Consider the following 16,061-nt stretch of genomic DNA (forward strand, 5'->3'; position numbering starts at 1 on the left):
AACGTTTTAGAGCTAAGTAACATTTTATATTTTGTTACTGTAGATCACGTTTTACAGCTAAAGCTCAGAGTCACGGGCTCTGCAATTGAAGAATCGAATCCTGCAAATTTTACAGATTATAAAACGTTACTGGCAGTCTCGTTTTATATATAAAACGTGACTGCCAGTAACGTTTTATGTAGATTTAATCACGGGCCATCAAATTCTGCAAATTAAGAATCAAATCCTGCTATACAAATCATAAAACGTTACTATAGATCACGTTTTTACATTAAATCGTGATTATCAATTACGACACTATGTTAAAGTCAACTTTTTTCATTTTTTAAACTGACCACACATATGGTTATAAAATAAACCTTGTTGTAACAGAACACATTCCAACAATATTTAGTCAAGCTTTTGTTTGTGTAGCCCAATTTTGAAACAATATTCACAAAGGTATGAATTAAATAAGTCAAGTCAATATATCATATTATGTTATTATTTTACCATAGCTTTCAAATTATTTTTCTGATTTATTAATTAAAAAGATGACTTATTTTTATGTGTAGGAATAAAAATGGCGAATTTTGAACATAATGTGATAGTTGCTTTGTATTGGGGTGGCGAAATAATTACTGAAATGAATGAATTCAGGTATACTGAATGTGCTAGAATGATTATTAGCATGTATACTTCAATGAAGTATGTTGAATTGGTTGAATTATTGCATGAGAAAATGGGTACAACTAGTGAAAATATTCAAATGGATATTTCGGGAAAATATCCTTGTTCGATTCAAGGTAACCATACAAGGTTCATTGAGTTTAAAATTGAGGATGATCAATCTTTGCTACAATTTTTTTTTATACCTCAAAACTTTGCGGATAAGATTGACATAAATGTTTTGGAAATGTATGTAAAGACCAAATCAACAAATCAAAATGATATATTTCAAATTAGTGGTCAACATGGTTAAGTTTTGACCAAAATAAGCCATTGTTTAAATCAATTCACCAAAATAGTATGTTTTAATTTTTTTTTACAAAACTAGTATAAACGTGGTTCACAGTAACGTTTTATACTTTATTTTATTTTAAAAAATTTAATGGGAAAAAGGCAAAGTTCACGGAGTAAACAGAAATAAAACGTTATTGTCAATAACGTTTTATACTTCGTTATCTTGAATCATGTTTTAGAGCTAAAACGTTACTCAAAGTAACGTTTTAGAGCTAAGTAACATTTTATATTTTGTTACTGTAGATCACGTTTTACAGCTAAAGCTCAGAGTCACGGGCTCTGCAATTGAAGAATCGAATCCTGCAAATTTTACAGATTATAAAACGTTACTGGCAGTCTCGTTTTATATATAAAACGTGACTGCCAGTAACGTTTTATGTAGATTTAATCACGGGCCATCAAATTCTGCAAATTAAGAATCAAATCCTGCTATACAAATCATAAAACGTTACTATAGATCACGTTTTTACATTAAATCGTGATTATCAATTACGACACTATGTTAAAGTCAACTTTTTTCATTTTTTAAACTGACCACACATATGGTTATAAAATAAACCTTGTTGTAACAGAACACATTCCAACAATATTTAGTCAAACTTTTGTTTGTGTAGCCCAATTTTGAAACAATATTCACAAAGGTATGAATTAAATAAGTCAAGTCAATATATCATATTATGTTATTATTTTACCATAGCTTTCAAATTATTTTTCTGATTTATTAATTAAAAAGATGACTTATTTTTATGTGTAGGAATAAAAATGGCGAATTTTGAACATAATGTGATAGTTGCTTTGTATTGGGGTGGCGAAATAATTACTGAAATGAATGAATTCAGGTATACTGAATGTGCTAGAATGATTATTAGCATGTATACTTCAATGAAGTATGTTGAATTGGTTGAATTATTGCATGAGAAAATGGGTACAACTAGTGAAAATATTTAAATGGATATTTCGGAAAAATATCCTTGTTCGATTCAAGGTAACCATACAAGGTTCATTGAGTTTAAAATTGAGGATGATCAATCTTTGCTACAATTTTTTTTTTATACCTCAAAACTTTGCGGATAAGATTGACATAAATGTTTTGAAAAATGTATGTAAAGACCAAATCAACAAATCAAAATGATATATTTCAAATTTAGTGGTCAGCATGGTTATCACATGAATTTATTGGCTCAAAATCATGGATTTGTCACGGTTAGTCAACCTCATTATGCAGAACCGATTGCTCAACCACCATTCCAACAATTGTTAATGCGTGACCAACGATCATTTGGTGAAGGTTCAAGTAGCCAAAGACATGTTGACAATAGCCCGAGGGAATATGAGGGCAGGTAAAACAACAAATTTATGTTTTATTGAATTTTAAGATAATTAGTTGATAACATAATTTTACACATTATAAATATACATACATAGATAGATAGTGATATTTTTTGTGATTAATTACCTTAATTTTTTTTAAGAAATAACCTTTTAGAGTATAAATTACTGATTTTAAAACAAGCTTCTATGTCTCATAATTTTCTAGAATTTAATTAAATTTCTTTTTCCACAGAGAAAATGAGTCCAACGTTGATCCATATAGTGATGTAAATGCTGAAATTAGTGAAGAAAGTTCGGAAGAAGATGAACCTTCAAAAGATGATGGTAAAAGTGAATCTGATGAAGATATCAATGATGCTAGAGATTTTTCTCAAAATGACATTGGTATAAATCTTCCTAATCAATTTGAACGAGATGTGTCTGAAGTGCAAAATCATGATGTACCCTATTTTAGAACATTGGATAATGAGGAAGACGTTTTCATGTCTACATGTGAATCTGAGATGGAGTATTGTTCGGTCTGGTCTGAAGATGCCACAAAAGATTCGAAAAAAGGTATGTTTTTTAGTAGTAAAGAAAAATTAAAACGAGTTGTGACAATTTGGAGTTTGAAAACAAATAAAGAGTTCAAGGTGGTGACATCAAACAAGAGTTTATGGGTTGTAAGATGCAAGTTTCATACTTTATTGGGTTGCTTGTGGTTTCTCCGAGGACGAAAGGTTGGAGATAACCTTTGGAAAATAGGAAAATATATTGAAAATCATAGATGTGAGACTGAGGGGCTTTCTAGTGGTCATGCCAACCTAAATACCAATTTAATTGCATCTTTGATTCTAAATCAAATTCAAAAAAATCCTAAGGTTTTGGTGGTAGATGTCATTTCCAAGGTTCACGAAAAATTTGGTCATCAAATAACATATAGAAAAGCGTGGCTTGGACGTCAACGCGCGTTTGAATTGGTGTATGGTGACTTTAAGAAATCATTTAGTGACCTACCCAAATTTTTTGCAGCTTTTCAACACTTTAACCATGGAACAGTTGTGGAATGGAAACACGAAGAGTCTATTAGTTCATTAGAGGTAAAAACTTTTAAATTTGTGTTTTGGGCTTTCAAGTCATGCATTGATGGATTTCGAACATGTCGTCCTGTTATTTCAGTAGATGGAACTCATATGTATGGAAAATATGATATCAAATTATTGATTGCTGTTGGAATTGATGGAAATGATAACATTCTTCCTCTAGCGTTTGCTATTGTAGACAAAGAATCGAAAGAGGCCTGGAAATGGTTTTTTAGGAATTTAGGTGCATATGTGATAAAACATAGAGAAGATATTTGTGTTATATCTGATAGGGCAAAAGGAATCTTGACTAGTTTGCAGGAGTTGCGGCGATTTCAAGAGCCTCGAACCTTCCATCGATTTTGCATAAGGCATCTAAAGAGCAACTTTCAATCTAAATTTCCAAACAAAGACCTCAGCAGATTGATGTGGAGGGCTGCTTCAGCCCATCAAGTAAGAAAATTTGAATCCTTGATTTGGCAAATTAGAGAAGAAAATGAAGAAGCATATGAATATCTTATGGAAATCCCCTTGGACAAATGGACTGTTAGCCATGATGGTGGAAAAATATGGGGAGTGTTGACAACAAATCTTTCAGAGTCGTTCAATGGAGTGTTGAAAAAAGCACGAGGCTTGCCAGTCACTGCTATGGTTAGACTTTCATTAGAGCAAACTGTTGAACGATACACTCGTAGGTCTCAAAAAGCGCAACAACTTTTAGAACAAGATGAATTGTGGACCGAAAGGTTCAAAATGAAGTGGGAAAAGAACTATGAAAGTTCAAAAAGGCACTTTGTTTTTTATTGGAATATACCCACAGAGGTATATGAGGTTAGATCTATATAGGTTGATGGTAATGGTGGTAATCCTCATTGTGTTTCACTTAATGAAAGAAATGTGATTGTGAAAAATGGGTTAATTTGCATTTTCCATGTTCACATGTCATGAAGGTCACTGATAGAATGGGAGGGCTAGCTAGAAACTTTATTAGTGAACATTTCACTGTAGAGAATTATGTTGCAACATATTTTGGGTCCTTCTCACCAGTTGGCCATGAGGCGTGTTAGCCATCTCCTAATTTTAGCATGGAAAGTAATGAATTCTATCGTCGTCTCAATCTGTCAAGGACAACTAGAATACCTAATGAGATGGATCGTGGTGCTGTTGTATATGAGCGAGCTTGTGGATTGTTATGTAGACAAACCGGACATGACAGGCGCCGATGTCCAGATCGTAATTAAGTTTAAGTGGATAGTTTTGTATTAGTGTAATTGTGTTAATTCCAATTGTGGGTCAATGTCTAGTTATGATAATTTTCTTTCAGTTAGCTACTGTAACGTAATTCAAATAATAATTAAATTTTTATATCTATCTTTCTATTATATTGCTACAATACTTGACACCATTAAAATGAAGTGAAAAAAGATTAACCACCAAAATGAAGTTCTTTGCTGGAGTTTCAAAAATTAGAGTTAATTTTTACATAAGAAGAATGAAAATGAGCAAAACTGTAAATATCCATATAAAAAGAATGAAAAATGAGCTCCAAGTTATCTTCTTTTTCTTCCTATATCCAATCTGCAATAGGAATTTCAAACTGTTAAATATTGAAGCTAATGAAAGAAAAACCTTTCAGCCATTACCGTTATGAGATTAACGTAATGCATCTCAAGAGAAAAATAACAAAAAAAAATTAACCATGTTGATTAGAGCTTTAACTGGTGTAACTTCATTATTGAATTAACTAAATGTTTCAGTCCCATTTATGGAGAAAATTGTACCACATAAGTCCTAACGTGCTGGATACAAAAGGCCAATAGATATAAACATAAACATAAGCATAAACATAACATATAGCAGGTCAACTGTTCAACATAAAATACATTTAAAGTCCATTCACTTACATGACCTCCAAAGGTCAATCCATTTAGAAAGAGTTCATAAAGAATCTGATACGAATGCGACAATTGAAAGACTAAGAATTATAAGCTTACTTGGAACCACATGATTCATCCTTTGCCTTTTTTCTTTGTTAACACAGAAACTTTGTTATCTTTTATTTTTTTCTTTTGGCCGTGCTGATTAAGATGATGACTCCCTGAAAAGTAAGAACATTTTTTCAATTATTCAACTAAAAAGGAACACTTATGTCAAAGAATAATGTGAAGATTTTAAAGTACCAGTCCCACAAAGCTTAGGAAAAAATTTACGCTTTTTCTTCACCGATGGTTCACCATCTTGGCTTGCACCTTGGTTTGCATCCTCCAACTCATCACCATCCATTTCATTGTTAGAATCATTCAACTCATTACCTTCTACAGGCGATGAGGAAAAGTTCGGGGTGTTGTCAAAATGTTGAGGTTGATTACTACCAAATACATTTTCAAGTGATGTAAGACTTGGATCCCTTGAAATTTGTGAAGTCTGTGGTGTCATGTATGGCATAATCTCAGTGTTTGTTGGTTCATAATCCGAGGCTGCTTGGAAATCTTGTGTGGCTTGATCATCTTCACCCATTTCAATAGGCGCTCGACCTCTCTCAACAGCATTTACCTTCCTACACGCAACACCACCTTTTCCTCGCCGACGAATAGGGGGATGCAAATGGTCAGACATTAGCTCGTCTCTTCTATAATTGGCTTGCACATGAATCCTATCTGCCTCTTGCACATATGCCAAACAATTAAATCCTTCATCCTGCACCATTGCACGAAACCCGTAAAATTCCTCCATTTATGGGTTATCACCGAGTGATATTGCTTTATTAACCATCAAATGAATATGACGTGCCTAGCCAAAATAATTAATTCTATGAGGGAATCGGGTACTGAAAAGATTAAGAAACAAGCTAGCCAAGTTGACCAAGTTTGTAAACCACGCAAAATTAATGAGGGAATCAGATTTTTAACATGTTGAGTCAATTTTCATAAAAAATGTGGCAGACCAGTAAATTAGGACACCATGGAGAGAATGAAATCATATCCACAAATCACAAATATGAAGTACAAGTAGAACAGATGAGGAAAACTTTGATATATATGTTACCTGGACAAATCATATCCACAAATCCACAAATATAAAGTACAAACTTTGATAGAATGCTAATGAACCAAATTCTGCTAATTCAATATGCTAATTGGACAAGTTAAAGTAAAGAAAAATTAAGTTATCAAACTTACCATTGTTTCGTATGCCGTCGCATTAGGCACATAACCTTGTTGTTGTTGAGGACTCGAAATAGGATTACCAATGATAAAACGAGTAATACGTCTAAACCAAATAAGGTAGGGATCATCATACCGAAGTGATCCATGAAGGATTGGTGCATTACATACATATTGGTCAATATGGTTCCAAAAATGCAACCATTGTGCATGCTCTAACTCCCAATTTGTGTTTGGTCTTCCTCGACGATCATGGTGAAAATGCGTAGCGTCAAATGGAAATGGAGATGGTATCGCCTGTACCAATCCAAATTGCCTCATAACTCGATCAGGTAAATGAACCTCCACAACATCCCAACAAAAAATTGGAACTCTAGCACGCCATATATCTCTTCCAACGCGGCAATAGTCGAGAAGACTCTCAATCAAGTCAGCAGAATATGGTTCCCAAATAAACTACATGAGACAAAAAGAGTTCACAATTATAATATACATGAAAGTTAAGGGAAAACTAATACAATATCCTACCTGATCTTCGGTCATTGAATCAAGCGCATCCCTAAAAACTCTTAGCACATGCTTGGTAGTGTCGGTCCAACTAAAATGTGCAAACCATCTAGCAGCATGTGGACCCCTAGGTAAACCAACAGGGAAAATATTCATCGTGTCTCTTTGTGCTACAATCTGAGGCCTAAGGACAGTAACTCATTCCCATGCCCAAATCTAAACATAATAGATAATTATAAACTAGATAAAATTTCAATAAAGACTAAGTGTAATTATTAGGTATACCTGAAGTAGTGGTAGGAATCCAGCAATCTCATTTTGGGTACTTTGGGAGGCTTTACAAAGAAAGCGATACAAGTATGCTAGGGTTGCACTACCCCAACTGTAAGACCCTACTACAGTGATATCTTCCAGCATATGCAAGTACATAAGCTTTAAAAGACCGCCAGATGTGTCTGCCAACATTAAACCAGCAATCATCCAAAACATATAACACCTAGCCTTCTCGTTGACCATATCATGTGTTGCCAAGTCAGGCAACCGTGGCTGAAGTCTCAAGTGTGCATTAAGCGCAGAGACCTTGAGACTACTATGTTTAAAGTCTTGAGGGTGTGGAGTAAAACCTAATAATCTTTGACAAATATTTTGCCAATCAACTACGGACCTCTGTGGCTCATACCCAACTACCGGATTACCTTTCACGGGTAAGCCATACAATATCTCCACGTCCTGCAAGATGATCGTAGCCTCACCCGTCCTAAAGTGGAATGTATGAGTCTCAGGACGCCATCTTTCAACCAGTGCAGTGATTAAACTACGATCTATAACAGGCCTATGAGATCTATAAATACCATATAATTCGGAAAATTTAATCACATCTAGAACTCGTGGATGGATGGGATGTTCATTTACAAGGTCCCAAAACTTCCCATCACATTTCCTTGTGTTCAAAATCATATTATCATTTCCTATCCATATATCTCGTGACCTATGAGTGAGCTGTTCAATTAATACACACGGATCAAGTGGACCGGGATCCAATTGGTATGCATTATTGGCAGCCATAAAAGAAATACCTATACAGAAGTAATTATTTTTAAAATAATGAGCCAAACTAACAAAGCAAATTAAACTCAAGTATAACGTAACTTAGAAACTTTCCTCAAATGCTTCACCACAAACATTTTCAATCATATCAATTAAAATATAAGCTTTTCTATAAGAGTCGCAACTGTTGAGGAAATTGAATATCATCACTCAAATAGTTTCAAGTACATATAATTTCTTATTCTCATAAAAAGGGGAAAAACAGAAACTAAAATGTCATTTTTTAACAAAAAGGGAAACAACAAATTCATCAACTATAAGATAAACTCTATCAGTGTATGACAAAATTACCTCAATCACAAAAATATTCTTCTTTTTCAAAGGTTTTAGACCCTTTTTAAAGCAAATCTGCAGACGTCCTTCAAATTTTTGAAAGTTTCACCTCCAATCCCTTGTAGTGTGTCTAATCTTCAGTAGTCGAACAAAAGTCTCAAATCTTTTGTATAGAACAAAAGGGTTTCAAATCAAGTAAAGATTAAGCGTCAATTCTGTAAGAGCAAGATGGGTTTTTGTTTATTTTGCAACCTGAAGGTAGGTTAGGAGAAAGAAGACGGGTTTTTTGGGTCTTCCGTGAATCTCCCCATTTTTTCTTCTGCAATTAGTACAACTAAATTGGGGGGTTTTATTCTAGTATAGGATTAAAAGATATATCCTTAAAACGTTATTCCCAATAACATATTAGAGTTAAAACGTGATTCCCAGTTACGTATTATTATTTAACGCCGTTAGCAGTCCGTCTTTTTTTCATTAAATTTTTTAAAATAAAATAAAGCATAAAACGTTACTGTGGACTACGTTTATACTAGTTTCGTAAAAAAAATTAAAAACATACTATTTTGGTGAATTGATTTAAACAATGGCTTATTTTGGTCAAAAATTCAAAAGATGATTGCAGCACGAGATTAAATATAATTTTATCTTAATTATTGGAATGGTCATATTCCAACTTCCTGTACTAGTACATTCTGTATGTATTGAACGGACCAAGTTGAGATGTGGCGTTTTTTATCTGTATATTTATAAACAAATTCTCTAGTCCATTAATTACATGTACTTATACTCTTAATCTTGATATAATTATTATGATATATGTAATTTGATTTATTATTTTAATCTATTAGTGAAACTCTATTGTGAGTCAATATATTCTTAATATATTGAAGGATGACGAATTACATTATCGAAATAATAATTAGTTGATAAAAATGTCTCGGACGTGAGATAAAAGACACCCCTTTATGATTACTTATCCGTTATCACGTGAAAACCCTGCAGGGGCACCAGTGCACCACAGAGCTCAATCTTTGTGATGCAGGGCACGCCACTAATTAGCTCAAACTCCGCAATAAAGAGCACGTCATAGAGCTCAAACTCCGCGATAAATGGTGTGCCACGGAGCTCAAACTCTGTGAAGAGGTGTAGGCGATGAATCTCAAACTTCGCGATGAGGGGCGCACTATAGAGTAGTGTTTCATCGAAGATCTTTTTGCAAACCAAGATCAAGTCCAACTAGCTAGCTAGAATAGTGGTTATTTCTATCATCACTATAAATAGAACTTTTGGGTGAATTGTTTAAGTGTGGTGTCCCAAAGATGGAAAGAAGACAACATTATTAGGGTTCTTACTTTTCTATTCTTTTTATTTTGCACTAATTACAAAGTACATTCTTGCAAGTAGTAAGTTTTAATTCAAGAAGTATTAAGTTTTAATTCAAGATTTATATTGTTTTTCTTTTATCTTAATGTTCTTTAGTTAATTCAATTTTCTTAGCTCTTGCATTAAGTAATGGAGTAGCTAAACACTATAATTACTTAATTAGGATTGTGGGACATAGGATAATGATAAGACTAACGGATTTTTCGCATATAGGTGTGATCATTGTGCAATAATGGTTCTTTTGTAAAGATTTATTTTTGACGGTTGCAAAAATTGAAACTTGTCTGAATTCTAAATTTGCTCCACAAAAGAAGGAAATTGGGAATAGCAACCCCTATTTAATAGCTTGAGTTTGTAATAGAAAGCTAACTTGAGACCTATGATGATAAACAAATTAACACATACCCCAAGTGCCAAAAAATTTAAGGTGAAATTCTTCTAATTGGATCGAGAGACTTTAGAAGACATATAGATTCGTTAGGTTTGCACAATGAATTATCTATTTGAATTCCAACATCTAGAAAATCACAACTCTAGTTCTTTTTTAATTATTGAAAACAGCGTAATCCATTACCGTAGATTAACAATAGCTCCTAAATATTCCCAACAAACCCCCATTTGAAATAGTCATAATCATATTAAATTTTTACATAAATTGTAATTTCTCACCACACTCTGTGTCTTCCACAATAACGTACGATGGCCTCCCAACAACTAGTTTATTTAGGGACGTATCTCTGAAATATATATTGTGAAAGAAGTGGAAAGTACAGACACAATGGCCTTATAGTTGTATGACATTTTACCTACATTGGTGTAAATATCAATAAAAATCTTCAACGTGACAATTTTTCTTAATCTCTTAAATAATTTTCGCAGAAATATTCATGAAAAATAATAAATTATAATGTATTTGTGTATTGATAATGTAATGTATAACGTTTTTACTAATTAATATAGCTCAAACGAAAATTCTTAAATATATGTATCGTTAACTAATTAAATATACACAGATCTTATCACTACCTCGTGGAGGTAAAGAGATTGTTTTCATTCAAAGATCATTGGCTCAAGTACATCAAACTCAAGTAAAAGAAGAACAAAATAATGAAGAAGGCATAATCATTAATAAGAAAAACAGTGTAAAGTCTAATAAGAAGGAAACAATAAGTCGATAACTACAGCAAAATAGTGTGATGATAAAACACAATAAACAATTGCCTTCCATTCCACTATTAATTCTGATCGAATTGATTGCTCTTCCAAACGATATGACAAGAACATATATAAGTTGAATTTTTTTTTATTTTCATTTATTTGGCAATTAAAGGAATTATTAAAATGAGAATATTTACAAAATTATTTTGCTCTGGTGGGGAGCAGTTAAAGACATATTCAAACTTTTAGAGTGTCATAGGGCTTGTGAGATGTACAAATTTGCTAATGGAAAGAGACACAAAGAGAAGACGACATGGGCACAAAATGAAAGGTGGATATAATATAAGTACAGAGTAGCCAGTAAATGTAAATTTTGTACCCTCAACTCAATGCCCATTTGCACTGAATGTACCAACCAATAAACAAATTTTGCTAGTCCCCACTCCCCACCTCTCTTTAGTTTTTTCGGTGTTCAAAATTTACTGATCTGACTAATTTGAATTTACATTGACGAATAAATAATCTTTGAAAGAGGATGTTTTTTATTGTCAAAAATTGAACTCTGAGATTTTTAGTTAAAGTTGCAACAATAATTACACAAATTATTCTTCACTATGTTTGTCCTAATCCTAACAGTAAAAAGTTTTCTTTTTTAATGTGATGTGAAACGAAACTAACACTGCTTTATTAATTGACCTTGGTAAATTTGGATTATTTTGTACTTCATAAAAGTACATTATATAGAAAAAAATATTAAAAAATAATGAGATCTTTAAAATGACCAATATTACTTTGAAAAATATTTTCACTGCATGCACACTGACACACGTTTATCTAATGGGGTATTAATTAATTAGAGAGATGGCTGGAGACTGGAGTTATTTGCAAATTTAAGTAATTTTTGCAGAAAATTAAAATGTAACATGATTATATATGTAGTTGTAATTTGGAAACTAAGGAAAAACTTCATGGAGACATGTGTAATTATCCAATAGTATACCAATTAAAATAAGCAAAAAGGGGTTTTTTAAAATATTTATTTTATCTCAAAAATAATATTTCTTATGTTCCTAATTACTTGTCCACTTTTGAATTGATACACCTATTAAGAAAGTAATGACATAGTGAGTTTATCATTTTACCTTTATTAGTTATGAAGTAGATAAATTAAAAACTTAAGAGTTTCAAGAAGTTCTATGGACAAGTAATTATGTAAATTAATTGAGGGTATAATATGTAAAAAAATTGTCCTTTCTTGATTTGTCAAAATGGACAAGTAATTAGGAACAATCAAAAAGGAAAAATGGATAAGTAATTAAGAACAGAGGAAGTAATACTAATCATATTGAAAAAAAGTCCAACAGTTCACTAATATGAAATAGAGAAAATATTATTTTGATACCAATTAAGACATTCATTATATATATTATATTGTTTTAATAAGCATTTTCTAATAAGGACATTTGGAATTGTCAAACCTTTTTTTCCAACTTAACTTCGGCCATTTGGTCAAAAGTTTTTATGACACTAATTACAATTGATTTTGTGTATATGACAATTAATTAATAGCACACGTTTTGTGTTGCTCTATAGTAAATTGTGTTCATCTTATGGAATAAGAAAATACAAAAGAAGTACTTACTCACTCTGTCCAATAATACTTGTTCATTATTGACTTTAAACACTTCTTAAGAAATTATAAATAGAAGAATAATTTTACTAGATCAACCTTTGAATATAATAAATATAATGTCTTAAAATTGTAAAAGAGAAATGACTATAATTAATGATAAGGATAAATTAGAAATTAAGTGTAAAATTATCTATTGATTTCATAAACCGAATAAATATTGTTGGACATCCCAAAATAGTATGATGAACAATCATTGTTAGACGGAAGTAGTATTTTTCTTCTCATTTGTGTTGTTGGATTTTTGTTGAGATAAATCTTCGTTAGTGCTCGACTCCATCTTTAATAATAGAAGAACTTGATAAAAATATCTTTAAAGATAATATCATCATAAACACGCCTCAAGCTATCAAAATTTTATGATTTTCAATATTTTTCAAAAAACGAAAAAAAAAAAAATACTAGTTCCAGAAAGCAATGTGGATTCACCTCTTTTAATCAGTACTAGAGTACTTGTATATATTTAATTTGTTTTGTCAAGTTACTAGTGTGTCGGTGGCACAAGTACTAACTCATCAACCAAAATAATTTACTTTATCCCATCTCAAATTATTAAATATTTTTTTCTAAATGAGTGTATACACATGGATTAGACTTTAGAGGTAATAATACTCCCCCGTTTAAAAAAGAATTACCTCCTTTTCTTTTTAGTTTGTTTAAAAAAGAATGACTTTTTTCCTCTTTTGATAACATTTTACTTTCAGCTTTCCACGTGACATATTTAAGACCACAAGATTAAAAGACAATTTTGTATATTTGGCATAACTTTAACTAAGGACCGCAAGATTCAAAAATCTTCTTTATTTTCTTAAACTCCATGTCAAATCAAATTAGATCACTCTTTTTGAAACGGAGGGAGTAATAATTTTAATAGATGCAAACCTCGAATAGATTAATAATTCTTGAAATGACCATCTTTTTTTTTTCTTTTAAAGGTTTTCTTGGAACTTTTCTTTGCCTTTTCAGTTAAGAATAATAATGAACAGATTAGTCCCACTTTTTTTTTCTTTTAAAGGTTTTCTTGGAACTTTTCTTTGCCTTTTCAGTTAAGAATAATAATGAACAGATTAGTCCCACTTTTTTTTTCTTTTAAAGGTTTTCTTGGAACTTTTCTTTGCCTTTTCAGTTAAGAATAATAATGAACAGATTAGTCCCACTAATTACTTTGTCATATTTTAATAAAAAAATAATAAAGTAAATGACAGATGCTGGAAGGGGATGAAATTGTCGGTGTGCTCCGTCTTTTTGTTAATTATCCAATTAATGAACTTAAAATAAAATTTGCAACTTTTCCATAATTATCCCTTTGGTGACTCAATAATTTGTTGCCCATCATTTTATTTAATCTAGTTAGAGAAGGAAATTTTGTAGAGAAAACCTTTTTGTTGCTTAACAATATTTTGGAACTAATTGCAAGCAAATATGACTTCCTTTTTCGAAATTAGAGTCCAAATTAGAATTTTGAGTTATGGGATCTAAATTTCGTAAAAATAATTTATTGAGTTTTAAATAAATTATTTATACATATTATGTGAATTTCTTAACATAAATATATGATTTAGTTTGGCCAAATCTATTAAATTCCACCAAACTTGAAGCTAGAACTCTAGATCAGCCCTGTTTAAGAAAAAAAAAATCAATCAAAAATTCGGATGTTTGATATACATATGGATATTGAGCTTTGATTTAAGAAAATAAAAATTATAAATTTAAATATTACATAAAAGGATAAGCTCATAACCTTAGTATTTAAAATAATTTTAACAATTATAATTTGATGAGAATTTTTTTTTTTTTAAAATCAAATAATAATGATGCCATATAAAATGTCATTCTAGGCCTTTATAAAGTAAAAAAAATTGAACTAGTTCTCAAAAAATAGGAGGATCAATTTTATAGTATTTGGAAACTTAACATTTAGAAAGTATGGGGTTATAACGTGCCGTCTTTAGTAGAGAACTACTCCCTCCCTCTGTCCCTAATTACTTGTCCACTTTTTCTTTTATAGTTGTTCCTAATTACTTGTCAATTTTGACAAATCAAGAAAAGACAATTTTGTTTTGCCTATTATACCCTCAATTAAATGACTAATTACTTTGAAAAATGTAAAAAATTTCATCCACTTCATAATTAATAGGGGTAAAATGGTAAACTCACTATGTCATTAATTGTTTTCTTAATATGTGTGTCAATTTAAAAGTAGACAAGTAATTAGGGACAAAGGGAGTATTTAATTACTACTACTATCATTTAATATGAATCAAAGAGTGTGATCCGGTGGTTAATAAAGTGGTTGAAAATTTTAAAGTTGCATGTTTAAAATTTGACGGAGACAAACAAAATTAAGTGATTCTTCCCATTTATCCTAACCTATCAAGATAGAGTTAATGAAATATCTTGCTTTCTTAAATTTGAATGAAAGAAAATAGCAATTTCAAATTTCTTATATATAAAAAGAAAGAGTTTTTTTTAAAATTATTATTTCTATAAAAGACTAAAAACCTATTTATCTTTGTTATAACCAATATCTCGTTTGATTAGAGGGTGATTGAATTGACTTAAAATTTGATCAAACCTACTTTTAAGTCAGTTTTTTATTTAAAGTGTTTGACAAATATAAAAATAACTTAAAACAAATCAAAAATGACTTAAAATAAGTTAGGAAATGTTTGACAAGGTTAAAATTAACTTAAAATAAGTCAAAAACTAAAAGTTGATTTCCCCTACTTTTTATTTTTCGACTTAAAAGTCATTTAAATTTAATATTTTTTTAAACTTAAAAGCTATTTTTTTAAGCCTCTGGTCAGTGATTTCAAAAGATATGATTTTGTGAAAAGAAATTCAATAAAATTCCAGCGAGATAAAAGTACAAATATCATACAAAAGATAAATTTTCCAAAATTGTATGATTGGTTTCTTCTATTCATGTACTTCAACTTAATAAATGTCTCCTTTTATTTAGAATCTAAAGAAAAGGATATTCACTTTCATTATTTTATTTTATTTTTCGTCTCAAGTGTTATTTCAATAAAAAATATATTACTTAAAAAATTAATAAATATAATATGTAGTTACTAACTATCCCTATTTAATAATGGGAAAATTGTATATAATAGCAAACTATTAATTCAAATTAAATGCTATAAATATACTTTGATTTAATTGTACCCTATAGCAAACTATTGTTATTTTCACCACTCTCCCTGGTGGAATCTCGCTCGCCACTCTCGTTTGGTAGCAGTCTCGCTCGCCTCTCTCGCTTTTATACAAACACAAATGTATAAAATGTGTTTGTATTTGTATAAAGCGAGAGAAAATTGTGTATATACATACATTTTCGTTCCCCTCTCTCCCCTCTCCCAGATCTCGCTCGCCACTCTCCCA

General features: G+C 31.1%; 3 protein-coding genes across 3 annotated transcripts; all 3 read right to left on the bottom strand.

Moving 5' to 3' along the window:
• Positions 1-5,377: 5,377 nt before the first annotated feature.
• On the bottom strand, positions 5,378-6,075 carry LOC107063339 (uncharacterized). The gene is made up of 2 exons (XM_015315078.1): positions 5,576-6,075; positions 5,378-5,493 (listed from the first exon to the last, which is right to left on the bottom strand). Exons 1-2 carry the CDS (start codon positions 6,009-6,011, stop codon positions 5,405-5,407), a joined length of 525 nt encoding a protein of 174 aa, XP_015170564.1. The 5' UTR covers positions 6,012-6,075; the 3' UTR covers positions 5,378-5,404.
• Positions 6,076-6,101: 26 nt separating this feature from the next.
• On the bottom strand, positions 6,102-7,222 carry LOC102599222 (serine/threonine-protein phosphatase 7 long form homolog). Its single transcript, XM_006360935.2, has 3 exons — positions 7,088-7,222; positions 6,575-7,015; positions 6,102-6,185 (listed from the first exon to the last, which is right to left on the bottom strand). Exons 1-3 carry the CDS (start codon positions 7,220-7,222, stop codon positions 6,129-6,131), a joined length of 633 nt encoding a protein of 210 aa, XP_006360997.1. The 3' UTR covers positions 6,102-6,128.
• A 25-nt stretch (positions 7,223-7,247) lies between these two features.
• On the bottom strand, positions 7,248-8,131 carry LOC107063338 (serine/threonine-protein phosphatase 7 long form homolog). The gene is made up of 2 exons (XM_015315075.1): positions 7,352-8,131; positions 7,248-7,282 (listed from the first exon to the last, which is right to left on the bottom strand). Exons 1-2 carry the CDS (start codon positions 8,129-8,131, stop codon positions 7,265-7,267), a joined length of 798 nt encoding a protein of 265 aa, XP_015170561.1. The 3' UTR covers positions 7,248-7,264.
• Positions 8,132-16,061: the final 7,930 nt, after the last annotated feature.

The sequence above is a fragment of the Solanum tuberosum genome, unplaced genomic scaffold (genome assembly GCF_000226075.1).
Source record: "Solanum tuberosum cultivar DM 1-3 516 R44 unplaced genomic scaffold, SolTub_3.0 scf00342, whole genome shotgun sequence".
Lineage (NCBI taxonomy): Eukaryota > Viridiplantae > Streptophyta > Magnoliopsida > Solanales > Solanaceae > Solanum > Solanum tuberosum.

Excerpts from the sequence above, each read along its gene's own strand:
- LOC107063339 (XM_015315078.1), bottom strand. The coding sequence starts at position 6,011 with ATGTCTGACCATTTGCATCCCCCTATTCGTCGGCGAGGAAAAGGTGGT. Across the intron at positions 5,494-5,575 it reads TCCTAAGCTTTGTGGGACTG|GGAGTCATCATCTTAATCAG; the intron begins GTACTTTAAAAT and ends CTTACTTTTCAG.
- LOC102599222 (XM_006360935.2), bottom strand. The coding sequence starts at position 7,222 with ATGAATATTTTCCCTGTTGGTTTACCTAGGGGTCCACATGCTGCTAGA. Across the intron at positions 7,016-7,087 it reads ATTCAATGACCGAAGATCAG|TTTATTTGGGAACCATATTC; the intron begins GTAGGATATTGT and ends TGTCTCATGTAG. Across the intron at positions 6,186-6,574 it reads CGACGGCATACGAAACAATG|GCACGTCATATTCATTTGAT; the intron begins GTAAGTTTGATA and ends TATTTTGGCTAG.
- LOC107063338 (XM_015315075.1), bottom strand. The coding sequence starts at position 8,131 with ATGGCTGCCAATAATGCATACCAATTGGATCCCGGTCCACTTGATCCG.